The sequence below is a fragment of the Penicillium samsonianum genome (genome assembly GCF_028829775.1).
Source record: "Penicillium samsonianum strain IBT 33392 chromosome Unknown utg000003l_segment0_segment0, whole genome shotgun sequence".
NCBI classification, from domain to species: domain Eukaryota; kingdom Fungi; phylum Ascomycota; class Eurotiomycetes; order Eurotiales; family Aspergillaceae; genus Penicillium; species Penicillium samsonianum.
The window spans coordinates 3,392,349-3,411,923 of NW_026643261.1; the positions used below are offsets into that span (position 1 = coordinate 3,392,349).

Below are 19,575 nucleotides of genomic sequence, written 5' to 3' on the forward strand. Positions count from 1 at the left end.
AACGCAACTGAGCATTGGATCTACCTCTACCAGACCCATTCAGCCATACATCATAATCATCGACCGATATTTCACATGGTGAGGAGGCACAAAGACAGAACAACAGAAGGGAGAAGTAGGTAGTAAAAAAAAAAACTGGAAAACCGTCCGCGGAAACAAGTGACACACCGGACCCGAATAGACACCGACTAGGTTATAGCGAGAAAACAAAAAGAAAAACAGAGAAACCTAGAGAGGAATTGGTGAATTTAATACAGAGACCGCATCAGATGGGAGCAGTGGTAGCAAAGAAGAGCAAGACGGCTGAGAGTAAGGGCAAGGAAAAAAAGAAAACAAAATAAACATCAAGAAGACAATCCCCCAAAGTAAAGAAAACCAGCCAAGCTCCCCAAAAAAAAAGAGAAGTAGAGATTACACAGATGTTGAGGAGAGAAAGACGAAGAGAAATTGTCTGGGTGCTGTCCGTCCCTTTTGACAAGACATAAGAGGTTTCTTTCCCTGTGAAGTGGACAAAAAACCAAACCCCTTTTCAAATCATCCGCAAATGCAACGCCATATGTGTTTGGTGGGTCATTATGTCTCCCCTTCGTTTCTTTTTGTTTTTTTAGTGGCCGTAGTTGCCACCCCAGCCGCCACGGCCAGAGTTTCCATAGTAGTTGCCGAAGCCTCCACCGTAGTTGTTACCATAGCCAGAGGCCTGGTGAGTCTGGGTGGCCGCACCCTGGTGACCAAGTCCACCGAGTCCACCGTACTGGGGGTTCAGCTGAGGGTAGCTGCCGAAGGACTGCTGACCCTGCTGGCCCTGGAGCGGGGGAAGACCAGTCTGTGCCTGGGGCTGGCCGGGGACGCTGTTGGTAGCAGATCCCGGACGGTTCTGGGCGAGGGAGGGGCTGGGACCGCCGGCCTTGGGGGCTTCAAAGCCCTTGGCCTCGTCGGTGGCAACGGGGGGCTGTCCGGCGATAGGAGGGTTTTGGCCAAAGCTGCCCTGGGAACGGCTGAAAACATCGGACATCCCAGTACCAAAGGCATTGGCGCCAGTAGCAGACTGGTTGTCAGACTGCTGGGCAGAGCCAGTGCGGCCGTAGACTGAATCCCGGCTGGGCATGGCCTGGCTGAAGCTACCGGTGTTTGCGGGGGAGGACGATTGCTGGTCATAAGAGAAAGCGCCGTGGGGCTGGCCGTACATACCACCCTTACCGGCGTAGGGACCATACTGGCTACCATAGCCGTATTGCTGGTTATGCTGCTGCTGTTGCTGCTGCATGTAGTGATCTTCATACCGGCGAGCATCATCGTACCTCGGGCGGTTACCGCCACCGTACTGCTGCTGCTGCTGTTGCTGCTGCTGCTGGCCCATCTGGTTCATGTAAGAAGCGTAGTGGGGGTTGTTGTAGTAGTTAGGGTATTGGTAGCCATAGGCGTGCTGCTGCGCACTTTGGCCAGGCATATGCTGAGCAGTGGGGGTCTGCTGAGTGGCGCCAGGGACGGTGGGGTTGGGAGTGTTGTGTCCGCTGTTAGTAGCGTCAACAGGGCCGTAGCGGTTGGGAGGCTGCGTGGTGGGGATCTGAGCCTGGGCCTCAGCACCAGAGACACCAAACCCAGCTCCGGCGCGAGGACCGGTGGGGGCATCCTGGGACTGGCCGTAAGAGCCATAGGAGGCGTAGTAGGGGAAACGCTGCTGCTCGGCAGCGTAGAAAGGAGAGTACTCGCTGCCGGTGGTGGCAGTGGGCTGAGCAGGGGCCTGGTTGGCAAATGGCTCTGGGATCTGCGGCTGCGGCTGGCTCACCTGTTGGGTGAAGGGATCGAATGGCTTCTGCTGGGGCTCAGAGTAACGAGCGAAGTCGGTAAACGAGTCGGCGGAAGCGCCCTGGGGAACCGGAGGCAAACCAGGAGCAGGACGCCCAGCGGCACCAGACTCCATTGAGTGCGGTGCCTGGGTCGCGGGTGGAAGAGAGGCACGGGGCGCAACGGGGGAGTGCTGGGGGGGCTGAGCGCGGGTCTCGGCCTCCTCGCGGTTCTCATCGATATCGATAGCGTCACCGTTCAGTCCCATGCTACCGAACTGAACGGCAGCACGGTCCACTGCATGGTTGCCGGGCATAACCACAGCCTGCTGCTGTTCCATAACACGGCGTTGAAGACCTGGGGTACGGCCCTGCTTGGTAGCGCTGGGAGGGTAGGCAGACGAGGGGAAGCGGGAGGGAGTAGCAGCTGCGGTCACAGCCGCGGGGTCGATACCACTGCCAATGGTGCTTGCGGCGGTGGCGGTGGGAGCAGGAGCGGATACATCGGGAATTTGTTCGAGGTTTGTCTCGGTCAAATCGCCCTTAGGAGGGTTAACAGCGGTGGTCGGAATAGCAGGGATCACGGGGTGGGTGGGCTTGGCGACGGGTGTCTTCTGGGAGGCAGCGGGCGCCGTCACAGGTTCAGGAGCGGGGGCGGGAGGAGATGGCTCGGCGACAGGCTCGGCGGGCTTCTCGGCGACGGGAACAGGGGGAGCGGCTTGGGGCTTCTTTTGCACCGGAGGAGCGGGTGGTTTGGCGAAAAGGCTCGCCCACCCCTTCTTTGTGCCCTCAGGAATCACACTGCTCTTAGGCTCGGTCGACTCCCATTCACCTTCGGTTGTAGGCTCTGCAACAGTCTCCTCTGCCTTGGGCGCAGCCCACTCCGATGTGATAGCAGGAATAGCAGTAGGCGCCGGAGAATCTACAGCAGTGGACACTGCGCGAGTTCCATTTGTAGCCGCACCTGCACGGCCTCCGCGACCGCCACGGCCCCGGTCTGCGCGAACACGTCCACGACCCTCTATTCCACCGCGACCACGGGTTCCACGAGCGGAAGCTGCAGTTGTCTCGGTCGAGGTACTCGGAGCCTCCTTGGGCTTAGGGCGAGTCCGGTCTGTGGTCTTCTTCTTGACCTCACCCCACTGAGATACATTACCTGCAAAGCCAGTCAGTCACGGTCCTCGAATCACAAAATTCGATTGATTTCGAGTCGGGAAGATTGGGGTTGACGGGAACTCGACCTTCACTAATGCGCTCAATTGCCTCCAAGAGCTCGCCGTTCGAGTCTTCCAGTGCGAACACCAGATCTTCGTCCTTCCAGTCTGGGAACATTTCCTTAAGAGTTGGGATAGTGTCGGAGTACTTCTTCTTCATCTGTCCAATTTCACCCTCTTCAAAGGATGAGATGTCTGAGTTGTCATTTGCAGATCTGTTTCCACCACGACCACCTCTGGAGCTGAAACCGCCACGGCCACCACGGGCGGATACTCTACCCCGCGAGGCGGAGGACCGGTTCTGAATATCGGACATGTTGATTGATGAAGATGTGTGAGATGGAGAAGTATTGAGGGAGGAAGGAGGTCACGATTCGCAGGGAAAGGCTATTGAAATGGAGCACCCTCGCAGAAGAGGAACAGCACCAGAACCACAGGCACAGGGGCCAGAAGAGACGAAAGAAAGAGGTAAAATCAAAGAGATTAATTGGGGGAGAGGGAGAATGCGTTAGGAGATGACAAGATTGAAGAAAGGATCAAAAGCTAACGGGATCTGAGTTGCTTCCCTTCAAGTCTTGGCGTTGCCTGGCTTTTAGCGAGTGGCGCTTATTGGATGCTGGGGGGGGATTTACAGTAACAAAGGGATCTTTAGTTTTTCTTTACAATTTTTAAGGTATTTTAATTTAGTATAATTATATTAGACTACATTTATAAGTATAGATATTTAATTATATCCTACTAATTGAATGGAATTAATTTTTGTAAATTGTTTCGTGTCAGTGTGCTTGGTTTCTTCTACTCGTCATTCACCTTTTTTTCGCCCTTTGGAAGGGAGAGAGACAAGGCTTGTTTCACCGCCTTTGTCGATCCTCCCTCTTTACACTGGATGCATCATCTAACATACCAGAACTTTGAAACTCTACACCGACCATCATGAAGGGTACATCCATTTTTCAGTTCAAGTCCTGGCCTAAAATCCATCAACCCTTACCTCGTACTCCACGAGAGTCTCAGCAACTGTTAAATGCCCTCACATCTTCCTTTCGTCGCCAACTAGATGGGGCTTATCCCGCATCAGGCCACAACCATGGCCGACCCCTCTCCAACCCCGAATCATCCGCGATTGCAACCGATCAGCATTTGCAGAACATTCTCGATAACCCTCTTTTCCGTATCACTCCGACCAGACCCATCTCACATGAACCCACCACATTGCAAAGCATCGAGGGCCAACGACGACTAGCCGAAGAACCCATGGCAGTATTTGATCAAATGGCTGCAGCTGGCTCAGTCACTACACTCATAATCAATGATTGTCTGAAGTCTCAACTTCTCCTTTCCAGATCCCCGGCCGATATGAATACATCTCGGGTGGCTTCGAGGATCGTTGATTGGTATTGGGCATCAGATGGCACATCGAGGCAAATGCTTCTGCGTTTGCGGTCAGTGACTACATCGTTGACCAAGTTCATGGTGGCAGAGGGATTGCACAGTACTATCATGAAGTGGTTGCAAATGCTCATGGGCCATGACCTAGGTAGTCAGAATGGCCGGATGACTGAAGGGCTCGCGCGGCAGACCTTCAATCATCTCCTTGTTGATTTTATAGATGCAGAAGTCTACTTTGGAAATGGCTTCGGCTCAGCGATGGCACATTATCTGAGTGTATGCCAGATGCATTTCCAGAGTGCTTCTTCCCATAAGTCAAGGAAGCCGATGCTCCTGGCTGCAGGCGCTCACCTGAGCCGTATGGCCATGGAGCACAAACCATCGGGTGAGCAGGTATCAACATTAGTGTATGATCAGTTCAGAGACACGGTTTCTGTACTGTCTCCTCGGTCCTTACTGGTAGCATCCGTGGCTGTCTGCCATCCAACAAATCCTGATCCACGCCCATTCCTCCAATTTGTGGAGAATCTCTCTCCAAGCAAATTCCAGGCTTGGAATGAAATTAGGCGTGATGCTTTCTTCGAGATTGGATCGGAGGCTCTTCGTGTCCTCGTTGACCGGAAGAGGTTCCGTGATATCTCCCGGCTGGAGCAACATATCTCAGAACTGCTACCGGAACAGCCAGCAACTCCAGTCGCTGAGAAGTCACATACTTCGTCTGAAGAGGAACATCTCAGTCGTTTGAACTGGAGTTTTACATGATCTTCTGGTCTCAACCCTATTGGACAACCACTCTACTCGCACATAGCTAGGGCGTCCGAAGAGCATCGAAACCAACACCAACACTCAAGAGGCACACACATCTGTCTAGTCTTTCTACCATAAGAGGCAATTACAGGCAGAACTACTGCAGTCATGTCGGCACCTGCTAGGACACATTTCTCCTCCGCATTCATTTGTGTATTATTACACAATTGAAATTACTTCAGCATGGCTGTTCGACAAGCCTTCATTTTCCGAATCCCACACAACGGAAATCCACTACCGCTACTCCACTCCAAGCTAGAGCCTCATCTTCTTGGCGGTCATACATACATTCCTTGCCGAACTGTATGAGGGATTTGAGTTGCCAGGAAGACTTGGCTAAACCAGCGTTGGTGTGTGATGCGCCTGGATACTATCAATTATCCCCAAGCTTGCCTTTCCGTTGTACCAAATATACGAAAGCGCCCCTTTTTTGAGATATATATAACCCATTGTCAATAGTGGCTCAACCAGTTTCCTAGACACGCCGTTTTGGCTCAATGAAGAGCATTTAAACATATATACACGATTTCCTAACTAATGATAAGATTTACCGCATTAGTGACCGAGTACTAACCTCTTAACTAACTTGTGCTGCTCAAAGCTACCTCTTGTGGAGAACATTGCGTGGCAATTGTAATTCTGGAGCTGGTGAGGCTGTGCGACAGAATGCCGTGGAGAGTTAGAGGGCTGGAGCGGCGAATCAGCCGGGAGCAGCGTCTCCAGTGCTCTCAAGTACGTCACCGCGCGACCTCACCTCACGCTTCCCCCCAAATTAACCGAGTCCTCTTTACTTCTTTTTTTCCTCATACAAACTTAGCTGAGCAAGAATTGCAGTCGCATTGCTTTTGCGAATACTTCCCACTCAATCTTTGCCAATTTACAACACGCTGGCCGGGCATCTGACATCATCGATCCACAATGGCTACTGAAGGAGCCCCCGTGCAGAGCCGTGCAGCTTCAGGTATGTGGTTTATCGGCACATGCACCACTGTTGAATCCGAGGAGTAATTGGTCTAAGTGGCCTAATTATTTTTTCTTGTTTATCCGTTCGCTTGTAAAATGCGCAGGTGCACGCCAGATGCTGACTAAGGGACATGACAGATCGGGAGACTGCCCAGCTAGTCAAAGAACACTCGCATGCATTCCAGAATAGGTTAAACACAACTCAGACGGATAGCCCGGCTATTCCTGAAACAACGAAGCCCGATATAAACATCGACCACTCAAAGGCAGAGGCAGGGCTTGAGGCACCCAAGCCCGCTGAAATCGAGCCACCTGTGACAGAGCCCGCAGGATCTGCTGTCGGCAGTATTCCTAATGCCCCTGAGTCGCAGGATTCAGTAGGGCCCAAGGATGAAACAGTGGTGGGTGAGAAGCGTGACATTGATTCAACTGTGACGCCCACTCCGGCTCTGGCTGACGATGAGCAACGAAAGCCTGAGCCGTCGGATGAGCCCGATACCAAGAAGCTGAAGACAGACGAAAAGCCTGTTACGGATTCCAATGGCACTGCTGCTGCTCCCTCCAAAACAGACAGTGGAACACAGAAGAAGGCTAGTCGGTCCAAGAAGGAGAAGATCAAGGATGCCGTGAACAAGGTTATCCCAGGAGATGGCATTGGTAGCCGGACTCGCAGCCGGACCAAGGGTGCTTGAATAAACCGAGGTCACTATACTTGCAGCTGTCGTATTACTTCCATGCCATCATGCTTGCTCCAACTTTGAACTGTGTCTATTCATGTCCGGGACTTCTCATGGTTGTGGCCATACACGCGCTGCAATAAGAAGAATATCCTTTCCCTGACCAAATTTTGGGTGGGAACGATTTCGAATTCAAGAACCACAGAAGTTCCACGCAATATATTTCTGATTGGGCATGACGTTTAAGAAATAATCTGTTTAGTTTGTACTAGTATGCAGTAGATATCTGCGCTGCGCTATAATTTTCGATTGACATAACCCTATCCCTCCTTACTCTCGAATCTATCCCCATGTCGAAGTTATTTCTGGAGCACTAGTTATCTTTTTGAATAATTTCCTGAATAACATTGAATACATCAACCCTCGACTCTTTCGGAGGTTTGAATTTCAGGTGGCCGATAATCGGGACTGAGTCATTTCTCGGAGCGGAATAACCCTTTACATCCCCGCTTATTACTGGAGGGGAAAGTCTGTGTCATTATTGGTGATAGAGCAATTAATATTTGTTTAATTTCTTTTTCCCTCTTCATCATATTCTAATTCTCTACTTTCAAAATGGCTGGACAAAAGATTTGGTTGCGCGCTGAGACCAAGCCCGCTGAGGCGCGGTCTGCCTGTGAGTAGCTTCACCTACAATGGTGGGGAAGCAATTGGCTAACACATCATCTAGTGACTCCAACTACCTGCAAGGCATTGATTGATGCTGGATATGATGTGACTGTCGAGCGGTCAACCCAGCGCATCTTTGACGGTACGTCTAATTCCCCATATCCCCCATACTCCCCACATCCCTTGCTGTTGGACTAAATGACTAATTCCGCTCTATAGATGAGGAATTCTCCAAGGTATGATTCACTCGGTAATATACCTCGAGCCCGCCCTAAATATCATGAATTGCTATAGATCGGCGCGCCTTTGGTCGAGGAGGGCTCCTGGGTTCAGGATGCGCCTAAGGATGCCGTCATTCTGGGTCTCAAGGAGCTGCCGGAGGATGACTTCCCTCTGGAGCACGTCCACGTCACTTTCGCACACTGCTTCAAGCAGCAGGGCGGCTGGGAGAAGGTCCTTGGCCGTTGGCCTCGGGGCAAGGGCACATTGCTCGACCTGGAATTCTTGACTGATGATTCCGGACGCCGAGTTGCTGGTAAGACTCATACCCCAAAGTGTTCCTATTTTGACTCAATTGACTAACTTCTTTTGTCTACTAGCCTTCGGGTGGTCCGCCGGTTACGCAGGTATCTATACGTGAAGCTCGTTGCCCGACACAATCAATACTAAGACGTCGAACAGGATCTGCTTTGGCTGTGAAGAACTGGGCTTGGCAATTGACACACCCTAACGAGACCTTGCCTGGTGAGGTTCCTTATGCCAATCAAGACCGTCTGGTCGAGTCTGTTAAGGAGTCGCTCGAGGCTGGCAAGAAGGTCGCTGGCAAGGCACCTAAGATCCTTGTCATTGGAGCTGTGAGTCTCGCGCAGATGCACAGAAAGCGATATATATATTAACAATACTATAGCTCGGACGCTGTGGCAGCGGTGCCGTGCAGCTGGCCAAGGATGTCGGTATACCCGAGTCCAACATTATTGAGTGGGACATGGCAGAGACTGCGCGAGGTGAGTCAATTACTATCTCCAGCCTCTTCAATCTAATCTAAGCTCACAAATCAATGTCCGCAGGTGGTCCTTTCAAGGAAATCTCACACGAAGCGGATATCTTCGTGAACTGCATCTACCTCTCGGCCAAGATTCCAGGTAATTTTATACATATGTCCTCTCGTCTCGACTCAATTGGCTGATATTCTTTTCTTTTTGCATTAGCCTTCGTGAACGTAGAGTCTCTCTCTGCCCCCAACCGAACCCTGTCTGTTATCTGCGACGTCAGCGCCGACACGTGAGTTATCAGATATGAAACTACGCTAGCGAGCGCACAGCTAATTCTCAAAAGCTCCAACCCTTTGAACCCCATTCCTTTGTACGACATTACGACCACTTTTGATAAGCCGACAGTTCCCGTCTCCGGGCTGGAGGCTGGAGGTCTGCCTCTCAGCGTGATCAGCATTGATCACCTCCCGTCTTTGCTTCCCCGTGAGAGCTCTGAGATGTTCAGCGAGGCTCTCCTGCCTAGCCTTCTCACGCTTAATGACCGGGCCAACGCTCGGGTCTGGAAGCAGGCTGAGCAGCTCTTCGATGAGAAGGTTGCTACCCTGCCTAAGTCGCTTTAGGCCTAAACCTGTTGCGCTGGTAGGCGTATATTCAAGGGAGAAATTTACATGATTGGATGCATTTGATAGAAATAGTTCCAAATACGGAATGCTAGAAAAGTTGCAAGTTCACATGAAGATATCAGGGATCGTGCCATGATTCCTTCTGGAACAGCCGTAGATGCTCTGCAGTATCTCTATCAGTGTGACCTAGTCAAGTTAAACAGGGCCGTTCAAGATACTTATATTAGTGTTCTTTGGCCAATCATTCCATTCGTTTTCAGCCGAATTTTTACATTGTGGCGGAGATGACTTGTCTGAAAGTTTATATTGCTTTTGAGAGGCCTAAACCCATATCCCGATAGATAGATATATCTGACCATCCTGACATTCCAACCATAACTTGTCCTTCAGGCAAGACATGGCTCACTTTTACCCCAGACTACATGGAACCGCGGTCAACCTCCTTATATGCGGGGATGTGTAAGACGGATATCCGGAGAATCCGTCCGTGAGGGTCTAACCCACTACAACGGCGGGCTAAAGAGGAATGCCTCATTGGATGAATTGAGAGTCTCACGCGAAAAGACAGGAATGTGCTCATACCCTTCACCTTCGAGTCGGGACGATTGTGGAGTTTGCCCCGTTTGACTTGTGGCTAACCTGATTTCGGGCTCCGGACGAAAATGCTCTTGTTTCTTTCTCCGCATAAATCGCATAACGCTCCACTCTCACCCTTCCTCCCCTCTTCCCCGAACTTATTCAATTCTGCACTCAAAATTGATCTGTCAGCTTTTCAACCTTGGAAGACCTTCACCCACATTGGAATTATCTTGTGATCTGTCTTAGGACATTCAGCGCCCTTACCTACATCCGGACTAATCCGAGGATGGGGTAGTGAGATAGAAGTCTGCCTGCTTCGACACCTACACGAACCGCCGGACGTTCCTTCCTCTATACCACATTGCTTAATGCAAGAAAAGCCGACAACGGTCGCCGCCTATGCGGCCGGGGCCTCGCTCGCTGCCGTTGCTCTCTTCTACGTCTTCGGGCCAAACTACACAATCGACGGAGATGAGTCAAACGACAGCAATCGCAAGAAGAGCATCGTGGGCTTGTCCAACCTGGCCAATGACTGCTTTATCAATTCGGTGCTGCAGGCATTAGCCGGTCTGGGGGATCTGCGGGTTTACCTGATCCACGAGCTGCACCGGCGCCAGCTGGACGGACCGGAAATATACCATACACTGCCGAGCGAGGATGAACTTTCGCCGGCGCGGTCGGACAAGTTGCGGGAGTTGCAACAGGGGATAACCACACGGGCATTGAAGGAAATGCTGGACCGGTTGAACGAGCGGCCAATCTATAAGAAAACAATCTCGGCCCGCGATTTCATCCAGGCTCTGGAATACGCGTTCCGCACGCGCATCAGCCGCAATCAGCAGGACGCCCAGGAATTCTTGCAGATTGTTCTCGAGCGACTCTGTGATGAGTACCATGCTGGTGCGCGCGCACGTCAACGAGCACTGGGTGCCGTTGATGCAGCTGCTTCCAGCACGGCAGGCGAAGAGGGCAGCACACAAGAAAGCTCGTCCGAGGTGGAGGTGCGCATCGATGATGGATCGGCCAATGGACTGCCTGCCATCATCGACACGAAACTCAAGGAAATCGACCAGGAGTCTGGGTTCCCGTTCGAAGGCAAAATGGAGTCGCAGATCGAGTGCCAGTTCTGCCATTACCAATACAAGCCAAACCAGACGGCTTTCGTCAACTTGACACTACAGGTGCCGCAGAAGAGCTCGACCACGCTCAACTCGTGTTTCGACGGCCTCCTCAAGACTGAATATATCGAGGATTTCCGCTGCGACCGATGCCGCCTGCAGCATGCTGTGGATGCCAAGACCACCGAACTAGCCCGTGCTCGGACACAAGGTGATCGAGATCAGTTGGACCAGGAGATTTCGCGCATCCGCCAGGCTCTAGAGACGGACCCTGAGGCCGAGCTGGAGGGTATCGTATTCCCTCCGTCAGAGACCGCCCCCAAGCGCAGGATTGCGCGGCATATGCGCATCACGGCGTTCCCAAAGGTCATCGCAATCCACCTGTCGCGGTCGATCTTTGATCAGAGCAGTTCGAGCAAGAACGCGGCCAAGGTCTCGTTCCCGGAGCGGCTCCCCTTGGGAAGCATCTTGAGCCAGAAGTGGTACAAGCTGCTTGCGATTGTCTGCCACAAAGGTAGCCACCATAGCGGACACTACGAGTCCTTCCGTCGGAATCATATCTATCCGCCGTTCTCGACGCCCGAGGTCTTCAGCTCCTATGCGCAGAGTCGCACTGCCAGTCAAAGCCCCTCCGCGGCACCCAGTCCCCGAATTGTACCACGTAGCAGCCCCGATGCCGACGGCGATGGAAATATTTCGAGAGCAGGCTCGTCGACCTCGCTATCTGGAGCTTCAGCGACCCAGCTCACCCCTCCTCAACCACGACCTACAACCTCTGGCTCTCGTCGTTCTTTCCAGAGTACCACCTCCCGTTCCTCCAAACAAACGTTGTCACCTGCCTCTGATAGCAACAGCCCGACGACGGATCAGGGTCGCTGGAGTCCGTCTGCCCCGCGGCCCTCCCAGAGCACACCCCGCCCTTCCCATGATACCCCCACTGGGGTCAGTTCGCGGCTTCGGCGCCGTCGCAAACCGAACGATCGCTGGTGGCGCATCTCGGACGAGAAAATCAAAGAATGTAAGACCTCGGACGTGCTGGGCATGCAGAGGGAGGTCTACCTCTTGTTCTATGAGTTGGAGAAGCCCGACGCGAGCCCTACCATGGGACGTTGATAACATAGCCGTTTTCTTTTCTTTTTTTTTTTTTAGAGTCTAGTATATACACATGTCCCCGTACTTCTGTACAGATGGGGTGAATCAAAAAGGGCATTTATTTAGAAAGATATACTAAATCAGACTGAGGTCCTCCAATGAAAACGAAAACGGAAAAGGGAAATAGTTACTTCCGATAAACGGCACCGATGATACAGATGATGTCACTGTTTCTGCAGAAACTCTACCCCTCTACATCTCTACAACGTACGATGTACTATGGTAGTATATTATTCTGCACTATTTTACATCTACCTGAGAATTACAATACAATAAGATTGAATATATAACTATAAACCGGATTGAATATTGACTATATGACTTTTAGCATATCCAGGTACAAATAGTAATAGAAAATGGAAATGCAGCGAATGGCCTCGAACTCCTCGGCCCCGCCACGAACAAAATACGGATTCTTCGGGCACTTTTAGGGATCTGGGTGAGTTATTCTATAGCCATTACAGCTATTATTAGTTTGAATGGCCGTAATAGCTGTAAGGGGTGTTTATAACTGTAATCATTAAGAACGTAGAGGGCAAGCTCATGATATAGATGTAAAAATCCCCTCATAATTCCCTTATAAGCTCTTAATAGCTCGGAGACCTCAACGAAACAACATCGGGCTATCACGGGGAAGGTCGGGAACACTACAGGACTGACCATACATAAAGAGGCTATATTAGATCATCTCATCTCTCCTTTTCTCTTTTCCTTCTTTTTTTCTTGAATCACACTGACCTCACTTCAGTTCCACTAAATCTCCACCACCGGTGAGTCTACCTTGTCTCCCCTTCACCGATGACGCTTGCCCCTCCTCTACCTTTTGCCCCTCCTCCCTATTTAACTCTGCCCGCTTTCAGCTCCCGGTAAGGAGCTTGGTTTCACTACATTTAACTACTTTATCATTGGATCTGACCTTCTTTTCTTCTTTCTCTTTCAGATTTCTACAAACTAAATTCTTTGTACAAACTTCATAATGGGTGTCCTTGAGCAACTTAACCGCAAGTCCGGCGTCATTGTCGGCGATGATGTCCTCCGTCTCTTCGAGTACGCTAAGCAGAAGGGCTTTGCCATCCCCGCCATCGTGAGTTCTTATGTCTTCCTTCACAATTGGAATCCTGTACTAATTCCCACCAGAACGTCACCTCCTCTTCCACTGTTGTCGCTTCTCTCGAAGCTGCTCGTGACCAGAACTGCCCCGTTATCCTGCAGGTCTCCCAGGGTGGTGCCGCTTTCTTCGCCGGTAAGGGTGTGAGCAACGAGGGCCAGAAGGCCTCCATTGCTGGCTCCATCGCCGCTGCCCACTACATCCGTAGCGTGGCCACCGCCTACGACATCCCCGTCATTCTTCACACCGATCACTGCGCCAAGAAGCTCCTCCCTTGGCTCGATGGTATGCTCGATGCCGATGAGGCTTACTTCAAGCTGCACAACGAGCCCCTCTTCTCCTCCCACATGATTGATCTGTCTGAGGAGCCCGTCGATTACAACATCAACACCACCGCCGCCTACCTTAAGCGCGCTGCCCCCATGAAGCAGTGGCTCGAGATGGTATGTCAAATCAAGAAGCAAACTATACATTGATACAGTGCTAACCACTTCTACAGGAGATCGGTATCACCGGTGGTGAGGAGGACGGTGTCAACAACGAGGATGTTGACAACAACTCCCTCTACACCCAGCCCGAGGACATCCTGGCCATCCACAACGCCCTCGCCCCCATCAGCCCCTACTTCTCCATTGCCGCTGGCTTCGGTAACTGCCACGGTGTCTACAAGCCCGGCAACGTCAAGCTCCACCCCGAGCTCCTCTCCAAGCACCAGAAGTACGTCCAGGAGCAGACCGGTTCTTCCTCCGACAAGCCCGTCTTCTTCGTCTTCCACGGCGGTTCCGGCTCCTCCAAGGAGGAGTTCAAGGAGGCCATCAGCTACGGTGTCGTCAAGGTCAACGTCGACACTGACATGCAGTACGCCTACCTGACCGGTGTCCGTGACTTCGTCCTCAACAAGAAGGACTACCTCATGTCCCAGGTCGGTAACCCCGACGGTGCTGATAAGCCCAACAAGAAGGCCTTCGATCCCCGCGTCTGGGTTCGCGAGGGTGAGAAGACCATGAGCGTGCGTGTTAAGGAGGCCCTTGAGGACTTCAACACTGCTGGCCAGCTGTAAATGTTGACGTCTGTGTGATGTCGCATGTTTGATTCCCCTTTTTACCCCTTTTGATTACCCTCATATCCTCTCTTCATGCGGCCGAAAAAGCGTTGGGCGTGCCTGGGGATGTGGGCGTCCCGGTTGTATGTAGCGTTGTATTCTGACACGCTGTAATGAATGTCCATATCACGGTCCTCATGACCGCTCCTCTGGAATATGAACTGTAACGTTCTGTTTGATAATTGTATTCCACCAATCTCCCATGTACTACTAGTAGTTACCAGCCAGACCATAACTATAGTATTCCTTTCTTACCAGGATGTCGCCTTATACTTCGATCCATCCACTACCAACTCCACCTTCGTATTAAATATGTAGGTTGTTGCACTATCCATGGTTACTATTCTATTAGAATAGTATATGTACTTCTTGATGCTTTCTTGTCTCCTAGCTCTTCTACTGTAACCCAATCCCGAAACCCAACCCCTTGGACACGAAGTGATTCACTCGATGGGCAAACTATTGGGCTTCTCTCCTCTCATGTCTTTTACTTCTCTTATTATTCCACAAAAGCTCGTCAGTGTGATTGACCAACTTCCTTCTCTCATACCTCAATCCTCATTCCTCAACCTCCATCAACCTCCATAATCAAAATATCGGCGTGAACCCTAGCTCCTCTTACACTCATCAAAGAGAAGCTATACCAGCACTGCAGTGCACCATGCCCTCCACCCGTTTAACCCAAGTTCCACAAGCGGTACATACAACCAAATCCAAGCATAGCCCTCACTACTAACGAACCTAATAATACAACAGGTGCTCGACCTTAACGGCGACCTAGAAGAACTAGTCTACACCAAGGCGGCAATTGGAATCTACGACCGAACTATGCTGGCAATCACCAACTCGACAATGGCACCGGCACAGCTCAACCTCCACCGCGGGTCCTGGCTGCAGGCTAAGTCGAAAGTGGCTTCTTTGCACCGGAGCATCGTGGCGGATTTCAATCGACTCCCTCGTCATATGAAACGAACCTTTGTGAGGGCTAATCGCTCCACTCTGTGGGAGCATGGATTTCGGCCATCCACTGATGACTTGGAGATTGTTCGTCCTGGTAGTAGGAGGGTTATCGTTGTGCTTTGAGATGTGTTGGTGGGATACATACTGGTAAGTTGCTGGATAAAGAATTAGATCTGTGGATTGTTGCTAACTGCGTTGTTCTGCTAGAGATGTCTTATCCCTCATCTCTTAGCTTCCATCTCTCACCTCCACCTCATCTTCCACCTCTCTCATCCTCCATCCTGACTCCATAACCCAAAACATCGGTATGACACCTAGCTACTCCCCCCCTCTATCACTATCTCATACTAACGAACCTCTGTCAAATAGAAACTATTCTAGAACCGGAAACCACTATTCCCTCTACCCAATTGACTTACGTCCCACCACTAGCGGTACATATAACCAGATCCAAGAATAGCGCTCCCTACTAACAACCCCACTATTCTAATAGTTCCTGGACCTCGACAACTACCTACAAGAACTAATCTACGTCAAAGCGGCGTTGAGTCTCTACGGCCGAACTATGATAACAATCAGAAACTCGACAATACCAATGACCCGGGCTATGCATAATCACCGCGTCACGATCTGGGTGGAAGCTATGGCGAAAAAGGTATTTTTGCAACGGGACATCATGGAGAATTTCAATCGGTTGCCGCAGGATATGAAACGCATCTTTGTGAGGGCTACTCGCTCGGATCTAGAGGAGAATGGGTTTCGGCTATCAGCCGATGAGTTGAAGATTACCTGCCCTGTTAGCTCCTTCAGGGACATCCAATGATCTGGAGATCACTTGCCCTGGTAGCGTCTTTATGCGCTGAAAGGGGGGGAATGCGATACATACTGGTATGTCATTGAGTGTGGAATCATCATCCGCCCTTATGTATTGTTGCTGACTGAGTTGTTCTGCTAGAGAGGTTGTGGTTCGGCTCCTTGTTTCTAAAGAGAATGGAGCTTATAAGGGGCTGTCCATATCTCTTTGGTTCCTGTTGAGATGCTCGAATGCTTGCATTGTTCATGGAAGGCTCGAAGATTCATGCCAATAGCATATTGATTCTCAGGGTTAAGATTTTACCAACAGATTGCAGCGGTTCTTGTAAATGTAGGCTCTTTTGACTTACCTAGGAATGGGTTGGGGGTGGATTATAATCCTGTACAAGTTATCTACGCGAAATGTGCGGTATAGCAATGGCGAGGAAATTGACTGGTAGATTAATGGTTTAGCCGTGAATCTGCTGTAGTGATTGGTACTATTCAATCCCGTCGAGATTCTCGTGCATGAATGGGCTGGTTGGACCGAGAAGACTAACACCTACAGGAAATAATGTCTGCTTCCAACAGAGCAGACACACAAAGAGAAAATGGATGAAACACCCAGTTGATACCACAGCCAAGCAAAATAGATTCCGCCAACAAGAATATAAACCAAAGCAGCTATGATTAGACCTCGCATTGATGAATTTACAAGAGTAACATGACAGCGTTTCAGTCGTGAGCAGGGTGACTCTGAGATAGCGGCAACTCAATATACGATCCAAGATTCCAAACGTGCAGGCATCTTGCGCGCCAAGTTCTGAGACCGCAGCACCCATAACAAAAGCCTTTTTTGATAGAGTAGCCGATTCTCAAATCAGAGCACAGCAACGCGATCAACAAGCGTGCTTGCGAGTCCACGCCCGGGCAACCTCCTCGTAGCGCACCCGGTCGTTCTTGTATTGCTCTGCAATCCGCCCCTCGACGGCGTCATCGGGCATCGGCTCGGATAGTAGCTGGCGGGCGAACTGAAGGACTGCGGCGATCTTCGAGCTGGGTTTCCATTCGTCGGCTCGGAGCATGCCTAGGCACATGCTTCCTTTTTCGTCGTTTGTTACGTTCGGGTGGTATATTTTCGTTGCGAAGGAGACTGTTGGTGGCTTGAAGGGGTATTCCGTGGGTAGGGAAAGCTTGACTAGGAACTTGCCATTCTGTGTTGTTTGTGGAGAGGTTAGAAACAATGTTTATTGGGCTTGAACTGTGAGGTTCGAGTACAGGGGTTCCCGCTGGAGACTTTTGTGGGGGACGATGAGGATAAAGGGGGGAGGAGGCCATGTTTTGACATACGTGGTATGGTGAGCCTTCAGGCCCTTCCATAGTGACCTTCCACTCGTACACGTTCGACTCATCGGCCAGGTCAACCGTGATCCCTTCCGGGGGGATTCGGTGAGCTCGGTCAACTCCTATAATTGAAATAGATGGTCAGTACACTGACATATGACGATATTCATGTGGAAACATAGGCACTTACCTTGGATATGCGCTTGATGCTGCCCATTGTGGTGTTTAGTTGTGAATTTGGCGGGGCGATAAGAAGAGCGGGGAGGTCGAGGAAGAATGCAGGGAAACGCTGTTAGTGCAAAGCGCGTTTTAAGAGCTTGAAGCAACGAATAAATAAAGATTGAGTAATATAGAGAAGATGCTATGTGCGACAGATGCCAGGAAAACAAAGGGGCTTTGACGGCGAAGCTAGAAGCTCCGCCGAGTGGGGTGGGTGCGCGGCAAAAGACGTCAGTCAAGTTTGATATATCCGTCGCTCTATCGGTGTACATCATGGCAATGAACAATATAACCTTGAAATTGACACTCAGTATCTATTGATATCCCCTGCTGTCACATTTAATGCATTTAGTTCCATTTTTACCATTACCCAATGTATATTTTCGCCCATTACTCTCTCTGAATCATCACCATCAGTCCCATAAGTCCCAGCATGACTGTCTTGAGCCAGGGGTGCTCGCTGAGCATGATAGTGACGTATCCAACCATGGGTATATAGCCACGAACACTGCCAACAATATCCTCCGCCCGGTCGAGATAATCCTGGCCTAATCTTGTCAGTAACGGAAATGGCCTCGCTTCAAGCTTTCGTATCGCTTACCTTCAGCGTACAGCTCAGTATCGTCTGCCAAATTGTTGTCACCCTAGCGAGCTGTTAGCAATTCCCCAGGCCATTCAAATTGTTGGATCACCTACCTTGGTGAGGAGCATGTGCGAGTTAGGTGTTGTGTCCCTAGAATTTTGTTAGCACAAGGAAGCAGCCACAAGAAAGATTGTCGGGTAATTGGCGAGGACATACACTGTAATTTCTTTCACCTTCTTTGCGCTCACGCGTCCTTCTACCTCAGGGAAAGTGCGAACAACCCGGTGGACAATCGGAATAGACTTTCCTCGAACATTATAAACGAGAACTTCTCCGATCTCCGCCCTCGCGCCTCGATTCCAGAGAAAGAGCAGGTCACCGCGCTGAAATGCGGGCTCCATTGATCCTGTGGAGAGGGAATGTGAGCTGCGTTCAGACCGCCGTGAAAAAGCTTTGTTTACCGGATAAAACCACAACTATTGGAGAGCTTGATGCGGACACGACCGAGAGGCCTTTCCACAGCATAAAAGCTGTGGAAAGAACCAGCGCAAAGTTTAGCACTTGTGCGATTGATTGCCGAGCATTTGTAATGCTAGAAGAGAGGGAGGATAGCATGGTAGGCGGTTCGCGATCAACGGATAGACGGGAGGTTTGGGGTAGGGCGCTCTAGTAGTGACTGTTCTTGGTCAGGAATACTGGTATGTTTTTTTCCCTTGTTTTTTCCTCTCTTGCAGAATGGTAGATGAAGGCGGTACCTGTTGTGTTCAGCTAATTGGGCTAGTTGGGTTGTCGTGTTTTGATAGAGCTAAAGGGTGCGGAGAGGTGGCCTCGTCGGAGATCGCCTTGGCGCAGATCCACTGGCTTTCCGCCTTGCAGGTATAACCGCCGTGTACGGAGTGTATTGTACGGAGTACTACATTTTGAGTTGATACATCGAATTTTAGCTGGCCCAGAAATTTAGGCCTTCTCAAATCATTTTGGAACTATAATATAGGATTTACTTCTATATCTGGTAATCTGTCCGAATACTCGTGGACTCCGTTTGGTTGCAAGAAACCGCTTGTTGGATTTGGGTGCTTTACAGGTGTGTGGTGTGTGAGAGGACATGTTTTACACTATAGAAGGGTGTGTTTGTCTAAAATAATAGATAGAACTGACTAGAGCCCACAGCCCAGAGCAAGAGTGGGATCTGTGTGCTCTCTTCAGAGCTCTTCATGGGTCGATGAACCCGGTGATCACAGATCGCAGATCATCCGAGAGGTTTGTTGGCAACTTCAAGGTTAGTAAGTAGTGTGCTGAAAGGAAGCAATATATTAGTAAGAAATAGCTGTTGGCTTGCTTGATATGAAAGCCATCCTACATCCGTTTCAGTGTAGAACGGCTCTATTCGGGCAACCATGTATAGCTAATGATATTTAATATATGCCTGTTTTTCACGCCCTATATCCTTGAATTCCTTGTCCACTTTATGTTGGATTTAGGCGAAGACATACAAGTCCT

General features: G+C 50.5%; 9 protein-coding genes across 9 annotated transcripts; 6 read left to right on the forward strand and 3 right to left on the reverse strand.

Moving 5' to 3' along the window:
* Positions 1 to 604: 604 nt before the first annotated feature.
* Positions 605 to 3,314, reverse strand: N7471_004888 (putative RNAPII degradation factor Def1; the record flags this gene model as incomplete). The annotated part of the gene is made up of 2 exons (XM_057277607.1): positions 605 to 2,940; positions 3,026 to 3,314. 2 exons carry the CDS (start codon positions 3,312 to 3,314, stop codon positions 605 to 607), a joined length of 2,625 nt encoding a protein of 874 aa, XP_057137217.1.
* Positions 3,315 to 3,931: 617 nt separating this feature from the next.
* Positions 3,932 to 5,149, forward strand: N7471_004889 (uncharacterized protein; the record flags this gene model as incomplete). The annotated part of the gene is made up of 1 exon (XM_057277608.1): positions 3,932 to 5,149. The coding sequence occupies one exon, from the start codon at positions 3,932 to 3,934 to the stop codon at positions 5,147 to 5,149; it is 1,218 nt and encodes a 405-aa protein (XP_057137218.1).
* A 963-nt stretch (positions 5,150 to 6,112) lies between these two features.
* On the forward strand, positions 6,113 to 6,849 carry N7471_004890 (uncharacterized protein; the record flags this gene model as incomplete). Its single annotated transcript, XM_057277609.1, has 2 exons — positions 6,113 to 6,155; positions 6,296 to 6,849. The coding sequence occupies 2 exons, from the start codon at positions 6,113 to 6,115 to the stop codon at positions 6,847 to 6,849; spliced, it is 597 nt and encodes a 198-aa protein (XP_057137219.1).
* Positions 6,850 to 7,449: 600 nt separating this feature from the next.
* lys1 (saccharopine dehydrogenase (NAD+, L-lysine-forming)) lies at positions 7,450 to 9,115 on the forward strand (the record flags this gene model as incomplete). Its single annotated transcript, XM_057277610.1, has 10 exons — positions 7,450 to 7,510; positions 7,565 to 7,645; positions 7,723 to 7,739; positions 7,798 to 8,038; positions 8,103 to 8,129; positions 8,185 to 8,357; positions 8,411 to 8,507; positions 8,571 to 8,645; positions 8,712 to 8,784; positions 8,839 to 9,115. 10 exons carry the CDS (start codon positions 7,450 to 7,452, stop codon positions 9,113 to 9,115), a joined length of 1,122 nt encoding a protein of 373 aa, XP_057137220.1.
* Positions 9,116 to 10,065: 950 nt separating this feature from the next.
* N7471_004892 (putative ubiquitin C-terminal hydrolase) lies at positions 10,066 to 11,928 on the forward strand (the record flags this gene model as incomplete). The annotated part of the gene is made up of 1 exon (XM_057277611.1): positions 10,066 to 11,928. One exon carries the CDS (start codon positions 10,066 to 10,068, stop codon positions 11,926 to 11,928), a length of 1,863 nt encoding a protein of 620 aa, XP_057137221.1.
* A 1,015-nt stretch (positions 11,929 to 12,943) lies between these two features.
* Positions 12,944 to 14,135, forward strand: N7471_004893 (fructose-bisphosphate aldolase FBA1; the record flags this gene model as incomplete). Its single annotated transcript, XM_057277612.1, has 3 exons — positions 12,944 to 13,051; positions 13,105 to 13,518; positions 13,575 to 14,135. 3 exons carry the CDS (start codon positions 12,944 to 12,946, stop codon positions 14,133 to 14,135), a joined length of 1,083 nt encoding a protein of 360 aa, XP_057137222.1.
* Positions 14,136 to 14,838: 703 nt separating this feature from the next.
* N7471_004894 (uncharacterized protein) lies at positions 14,839 to 15,960 on the forward strand (the record flags this gene model as incomplete). The annotated part of the gene is made up of 4 exons (XM_057277613.1): positions 14,839 to 14,874; positions 14,934 to 15,234; positions 15,519 to 15,571; positions 15,631 to 15,960. The coding sequence occupies 4 exons, from the start codon at positions 14,839 to 14,841 to the stop codon at positions 15,958 to 15,960; spliced, it is 720 nt and encodes a 239-aa protein (XP_057137223.1).
* Positions 15,961 to 16,828: 868 nt separating this feature from the next.
* On the reverse strand, positions 16,829 to 17,764 carry N7471_004895 (putative ubiquitin conjugating enzyme (UbcB); the record flags this gene model as incomplete). The annotated part of the gene is made up of 3 exons (XM_057277614.1): positions 16,829 to 17,143; positions 17,280 to 17,395; positions 17,464 to 17,764. 3 exons carry the CDS (start codon positions 17,762 to 17,764, stop codon positions 16,829 to 16,831), a joined length of 732 nt encoding a protein of 243 aa, XP_057137224.1.
* Positions 17,765 to 17,882: 118 nt separating this feature from the next.
* Positions 17,883 to 18,690, reverse strand: sec11 (signal peptidase complex catalytic subunit SEC11; the record flags this gene model as incomplete). The annotated part of the gene is made up of 5 exons (XM_057277615.1): positions 17,883 to 18,040; positions 18,094 to 18,136; positions 18,189 to 18,225; positions 18,292 to 18,481; positions 18,537 to 18,690. The coding sequence occupies 5 exons, from the start codon at positions 18,688 to 18,690 to the stop codon at positions 17,883 to 17,885; spliced, it is 582 nt and encodes a 193-aa protein (XP_057137225.1).
* Positions 18,691 to 19,575: the final 885 nt, after the last annotated feature.